Source organism: Micropterus dolomieu, linkage group LG06, assembly GCF_021292245.1.
Source record: "Micropterus dolomieu isolate WLL.071019.BEF.003 ecotype Adirondacks linkage group LG06, ASM2129224v1, whole genome shotgun sequence".
Classification (NCBI taxonomy): Eukaryota; Metazoa; Chordata; class Actinopteri; order Centrarchiformes; family Centrarchidae; genus Micropterus; species Micropterus dolomieu.
The window spans coordinates 23,075,232-23,082,333 of NC_060155.1; the positions used below are offsets into that span (position 1 = coordinate 23,075,232).

The 7,102-nt window shown below is 39.4% G+C and overlaps 1 protein-coding gene across 2 annotated transcripts in view; it reads left to right on the forward strand.

Annotated features, from left to right (window-relative positions):
- The first annotated feature begins 3,927 nt into the window (after positions 1–3,927).
- LOC123972062 (UDP-glucuronosyltransferase 1A1-like) overlaps positions 3,928–7,102 on the forward strand; it is a 4,569-nt gene continuing 1,394 nt past the window's right edge. Inside the window, exons 1-7 of one of the 2 annotated variants that reach the window (XM_046051273.1) lie at positions 3,928–4,476; positions 5,063–5,126; positions 5,204–5,352; positions 5,788–5,915; positions 6,132–6,225; positions 6,318–6,443; positions 6,520–6,607. In XM_046051273.1, the coding sequence (XP_045907229.1) occupies positions 3,943–4,476; positions 5,063–5,126; positions 5,204–5,352; positions 5,788–5,915; positions 6,132–6,225; positions 6,318–6,443; positions 6,520–6,607 (1,183 nt within the window). In that variant the 5' untranslated portion in view covers positions 3,928–3,942. Of the gene's footprint in view, positions 4,477–5,062; positions 5,127–5,203; positions 5,353–5,787; positions 6,029–6,131; positions 6,226–6,317; positions 6,444–6,519; positions 6,608–7,102 lie in introns of those variants that run through there. The other variant, XM_046051272.1, reaches the window with a different exon arrangement.

Below are 7,102 nucleotides of genomic sequence, written 5' to 3' on the forward strand. Positions count from 1 at the left end.
ACAACAAGGTGATGGAAACATTCCTCAGAGATTTTGGTCAATCTTAACATAATAGCATAACAAAGTTGCAGCAGATTTGTCGGCTACACATCCATGATCCCAAAAGTGGTCCAATGAATTGAGATCTGGTGACTGTAGAGGCCTCTGGAGTACAGTGAACTCATTTTCATGTTCAAGAAACCAGTTTGAGATGATTTAAGATTTGTGACATGGTGAATTATCCTGCTGGAAATAGCCATCAGAGGATAGGTACACTGTGGTCATAAAGGGATGGACTTATACTAGCTGTTATATAGGCTGACGCTATTAAACGATGCTCAGTTGGTTGGTACTAAGGGAAGAAAATATCCCCCACATCATTACACCACCATCAGCCTGAACAGTTGATACAAGGCAGGATAGATTCATGCTTTTGTGTTGTTTATGCCAAATTCTGACCCTACCATGTTGCAGCTGAAATCGAGACTCATCAGACCAGGCAACATTTTTCCAGTCTTCAATTGTCCCGTTTTGGTGAGCCTGTGTGAACTGTCACTGTTATCTCAAACCAGTTTGCCTATTATCCTGTGACCTCAACATCAACAAGGCAATTTTGTCCACACAACTGCCGCTCACTGGATATTTTCCCTTTTTCAGACCATTCTCTGTAAATCCTAGAGATGGTCGTGCATGAAAATCCCAGTAGATCAGCAGTTTCTGAATTACTCTGACCAGCCCGTCTGGCACCAACAACCATGCCACGTTCAAAGTAACTTAAATCTCCTTTCTTCCCCATTCTGACGCTCAGTTTGAACTTCAGCAAGTTGTTTTGACCACACCTACATGCTTAAATGCATTAAGTTGCAGCCATGTAATTGGCTGATCAACTATTTGTGTTAATAAACCATTGAACAGGTGTACCTAATAGCGTAAATATGAGCAGTAGTGTGGGAGTAGTCATTTTGGAGATGGCAAGACAGCACACAGGAGAATCTGGAAATGATCATATATCATTAATGTTGTGTAAAAATTCAAGACTTGGGCCAGATAAGAAAGCTTGATCTTTTACCAACATTTTTATTATCAACAAAAACAGACACCAATTAGAATACAAAAGTTCCACCGGAGTGTGTCAGAGATCGGTGCAAAATAGAGCCCCATTCTGTTACCAGAACAGAGACCCGAGTCGACATGAAAACCATGTAACGACTGACTTTCACCTCCTTTTGGACCTCCTTTTATAGCTCTGTTTCTTGGCTTCACATCATCTCTTGGCTCTCGTTCCTACTGCACCTGAATCTGGGAAATTCAATGACTGCCTGCTCCTCCTCTCTGTGTCCTCTGCATGAACTCTGCTTGATCATGCTATTTCTTCCATAACCTGACTTTTATGGAATAAACTGGTGTTGTTTGTGCTCCGTGCTAGAAACAGGACATTCTTACTGTGATGGACTATATTGATGTATGTTTTGTAATATAAAATCTGCTTCTATATTTTCCTTTGCAAGGTGTTTTTGATGCTGCCTCACTGTGCTCCCTCCCTTTTCTCCCAAAGCACACGAACTTGCTCACACACATACATGTGCCTGGGCAGTTAAGGAGCACATACACTCAGAGCTGTAGAGTTTTAACACTGTGATCCTAACTTTACACTATAAAATAACACTTTAAATGATGACAATGTAGACCACCATTGCTCCAGTAATTAATTATAACAATTTAGGCTATAATGCTCCAAAATAATTCACAACATCATTATAAGCTAAAATGATTAACTTTAATCTGCCACTGCAGAAAAAAAAACAATGCATCACAGTCAATGTTGCTGCCAATCACTGACCAATCTCAGGGCCTAATACAAACAACAATAATCAAAAACTCCTTTCATTGTATTTTATAGAAATCCTTTCGTTATGTAAACATACTGGCATTGAAAGGGTTAAAATCCCCCAAACATAATTAACATTCAATATGTATATTTCAGGCTGAAGTAGCTTTGAAAGACTGACTCATTTAAAATGTAAAAGAAATGTAATTTTTTATATTTTTACATCAGTTTTTGGGAAGCCGACATTTTTTGTCACTAGGGACAAATGCATTAGGATTTTTAAGTGACTCTTAAGGGTAAAACATTTCACACTTGTGAGTTTATAAACAATGGAAATTAATTAATTAATTAATTACTTAATAATGCACATTGCAAGGTTGTGCATTCATTAGTATGGAATAGGATTAGGGCCACGTGAACTTTTCTTTGAGTTCTGAGTATAAAGTCAGAATTAAAAATATCTAATAAAAATTACAAACAGGGAAAGTTCACACAATCTATTATCAAAATTGTTGCTGGTTAATTATCTGATGATCAAGCAATCAGCTAGTTGGATAGTTGAGATTAATGCAGGATGTAGCTTAGTAGAAAAAGAAATTTTAATTTCACTGTGACATATTTTGAATTAATAAAAAAAAACCTTGTATTGTAATAATGGAGTTAGCATACTGCATTACCACATAATTTATGATTTGGTACTATATATATAGTATAGTACCACAGAATATATGGTATAGTAGCATGTATGGTAAAGTACGACAGAATGTGTGGTATAGTACGACAGAATGTATACTACCACAGAATATATGGTAAAGCACTGCAGAGCATGAGGTACAATCCTGTACTAATACCGCAGAAATTGTGTTGTATTTTACAATTATTTTACCAGCCTCCCAGACAGCCACCCCTGAGGAAGAGGGCCCACACCCACCCCGATTGTGTTGGATGCATGTCCAACACAACACAATTTTCACTTAATATTTTTAACTCTATAATATTGTTGTGGCTTTCTAGTCAAATCTAACAACTAACAACTTTATTGGCACCAATTTTTCCTCATAAAACACATTACAAAAAATGGATATAATTCAAAACGTGGTAAAAAGAACAGTGTTGGAAAGGTTACTTTGGAAATGTAATTGGTTACCAATTACAAGATAACCTAGTTAAAATGTAATAGAAGTGTAACTATTTCAATAACTTTATTAAAGTAATGCAAATTATTACATTTTATTACTTACTTTTCTAAATTTCTAATGAATGTTTTCAACTGTGAACCATTTTCAAAAGACAGATCGAGAGGTAATATGACTGGTGGAGGTGTGACACTGCAAATTCAAACATGAGAATCAATCAAAAGCATCAGAACAGCATCAAACCTTACTAAGCTGCTGTGTCTGCAAATAGCAGACAAAAGTGCACATGAAAAACATGCAAAGCAACAGAAAGATTATTATTCAACATATAGCCGAGATTTTGCAGAAAAAATTCAGATGCAACTCCCAACGTAATCATGAACACTTTCATAAGTAACTGTAATTTAATTATACATTTTTCCCAGTAATGGTAACAGATTACAGTTTTTACATTTATTTTTTGTAAGTTGAATTACGTAACTAAATTACATATAACTAGTTACTCCCTGAAAAAGACAGACAACATATCAATTTTGTTGAGATGTTATAGATAACCAACCATATAGTACACCCACTATGTGGTCATGTGCATGTGCTCCATCGGCTGATAAGTGTTACAGTAAAGTTCTTGTTTTGCCAGACTGTGTGTTTGTATGCAGTAATCCCATTATTACTCAATTTTGGCAGTGTAGTGAAAAAAAATATTTTAAACTGTTTGACCTTTGCTTTCCCTCTCTGGATTAATCTGCGAGACAATAGATCAAATGACACCTTCAATGAAAGTCCCTTGTTTTTCACCAACAACTGTTAGCTAGGACTGCAAATGCCGCTCTTGTTTAAGTGAGGACTTTGAACACACACAACTCTGCTAACTTACAGAGGAATTTCAACAACACAGAGTAGCGTGAGGGGAGGGGACAGCACAGAGAAGTCCACTTTGACCACCTTTTTCTCTCTGTGTTGGATTCAGTGAGCTGTTGACCCCGAGGAAAGAGAACAATGTGGAAAGCAGCAGTGTTTGTGTTCCTGCTGTTAAACATGGATTTGCAGGTGAGTGGGGCTGTAGATAAGACAAGGCGGTCCGTGGCAGAAAACTCCAGGCCAGAGAAGAAGGTGGAGACTGAGGAGGCTGAAGCCACCAGCACCATTCATGCACGTGACACTGGTTCTTCAGGTTTCTTGGGCAACTTGCTGGTGGTACCCATGGATGGGAGTCACTGGGTGGGAATAAAGGCTGTTGCCCAAGAAATGGGTCGGCGTGGGCACCGGGTCACTGTGGTGATACCAGAGGTCAGCATACGGATGGGTCCCGGGAAACACTACGACACTGTCACCTATCCTGTTCCTTATGACAGGGAGTATATTGATTCAATCATGTCAACACACAAGGACATATTGCACAAATCTTCACAGTCGTTCACGGACAAAATAAGGAAACGATTTTCACAAATCCAGAGAATTACAAGTTTTATCCACACCACTGCAGAGCGCCTACTGTTCAATGCCAGTATCATTTCACATCTGGCACAGCAGGTGAGTACAAATACAGACGATGAATACAAGATCAGGATGAGGTGTAAAATGCCTTGCATGTTATACTGAGTTTGTAACATTTGTTGACTGAACACTTTAACTTATTTTGGGATGTTACTGTATTGGATTGTATTATATATGTAATGTGTAAGTGAAGTGTTTCTCATTCTGGTGTTCCAGCACTTGTGTACAACTCTGTATCTATTAAAATTAGGATAGTGGTGAAAGAAGTATTTACGTTCTTTATTTATGTGAAAGTAAGGCAAAAATATAATTATAATTTTGTGTTGTATTGTTTGTACTGTATGTTTTTAATGAGCAAGAAGGATGGTACTTTTGTTAATGCAAAAACAGTGATCTGTCTTATCGACCGCTGATTTACCCCCGATCACAGCCTGATGGTCGCCGAGCAGAAAATCGGGCTAAAAATCGTGTAGTGTGAACTAGGCTTTATCCGATGATCAGCTTCCCTCTTCTGTAGAATCAATGCATGAGTGTATATGTAGAAGGTGCTTTATTAGTACAAACTGTTGATGATTCACCCCTTTCTCGTGTTTTTTTTCCTTTGCCTCTTTCTACTCTGCAGAAATTTGATGCTGTCTTAACAGACCCCATGGTGCCCACAGGCTCGTTAATAGCTCGGAAATTAGGTGAATTTTGCCAAACTTTTAATTTCGGTGTTATCGTCTCCACATCTTCTCACTAGTCTTCCCTAAATCCTTTTCAGGTATCCCCACTATTAATTTGCTGAGGGGAATTCCTTGTTCCTTGGATATGATGTCTGCAGGCTGCCCCTCCCCACCATCATATGTGCCTCGTTTCTTCACTGGATACACAGACAGAATGAGCTTCAAGGAGAGAACTTTTAACACCTTGGTGAGCACTAATAGCCACATATGCATGGACAAGTGCACATTTTCTTTTGTAAAATCAACTCTACTTTCCTTTTTTAAGTAGAGCACAGATTACACGTTGACCAAACTAATCCCACTGCTTCACATTTTTCATTTATTTTTCTATTTGTCATATAATACTACAGAAATAGTCAGGTAGCCTATTTCTGAGATGTTGGAAATGAAAAACCCTGCCCCGATGAACATGCCACGACTGTCAGACCACCTCTCGTCATTTAGTCTGGCAATGTGGCAGAAGCCCTAAGTGTCTCTCTCTCTACTTTAGGTCACGATGGCCCAGTTAAACTTGGACTTCCACTTTAGTGCTGTTAAAGTATAACATGGCCCACATAACTGAAAGCACCTCTGTCTTACTTTGTGATATTGTGTATTTTTCTGTGATGCCTCTGACCTGCAGGTGGCTTTACTGGAGCCGCTGCTATGTCGACTGCTGTTTTGGCACTTTGACAACATAGCCCATGAGTTCCTGGGAGAGGAGGTGGCCGTGGCTGAAGTGCTGTCAGACTCTGCTATCTGGCTGCTGAGGTAACATGTACAAAGGTTGTTATTTGGGAGAAGACACACACCAACGTTGACTATCCTATGTAGAAGTACAAACAAACTATTGCACTGAAACAGGGGAGGAATACAACGCAAAGGTAATTTTACTGTTGCTGCTATTTTGTGCCACTAATGAACACTGAATGAAAAACATTATCTGTCCCATATTCACATAAATATTGTGATACTGTGTTTAAACAGGATTGACTTTGCGCTGGAGTTGCCACGCCCTCTCATGCCGAATATAGTTCTAGTTGGTGGAATCAACTGCAATGTGAGAAACCCTCTGCCTGAAGTAAGGTCCATATGTTTTGGATTTTAATGCAGGGAGATGGAGATAGATAAAGAGAGATGAATGCAGACCTACTGTGCGTGTGTTTTGTGCAGGATTTGGAGTCCTGGGTGTCAGGAGCGCATGGCTTTATAGTGTTCACTCTGGGCACCATGGTGTCAGACCTGCCAAAAGAGATAACCGCCGTCTTCTTAGAAGCCTTCAGACAGATTCCACAGAAGGTACAGGAATATATGAACATGTGTTAAAATGCATTTTAAATCATACATCAATGCAATAAATGACACTGTTTCATAGGTAATATGGAGGTACACTGGGCAGGTTTCAGAAAGTGTCCCAGAGAATGTGAAGATGATGAAATGGGTGCCTCAGAATGACCTGCTAGGTGTGTAAATCCACTGTAACACATTCCTGAAACTGGCCCATGATGTGTCACATACCGTAACATCTGACATCCTGTGTTGTGTGTTAGCACATCCTGGAGCTCGAGCTTTCATCACTCACGCTGGCTCACATGGTCTCTTCGAGGGACTGTGTCACGCTGTTCCCATGGTGATGGTGCCAATTGTGGGGGACCAGCCTGACAATGCAGAGAAGTTGGCGAGCAGAGGAGCGGGAGTGGTGTTGGATATTGTGTCGATCACTACAGGAAGTCTTCTTCAGGCCTTGAATGAGGTCATCAATGATTCCAGGTGAGGGGTCAGTTTAGAAAGGGCTCCTTTAATCTTGGTGCTGATAAAGATAAAAATATAAAATCTGCTTTTCACAATATCTACTTTACTTTTGTGATGTATTCTTCAACTCTTGCTGTCAATCTGTTTCCGTCCAGGTATAAAGACAGTGTGCAGAAGCTGTCAGCTCTCCATAAAGACAGACCAGT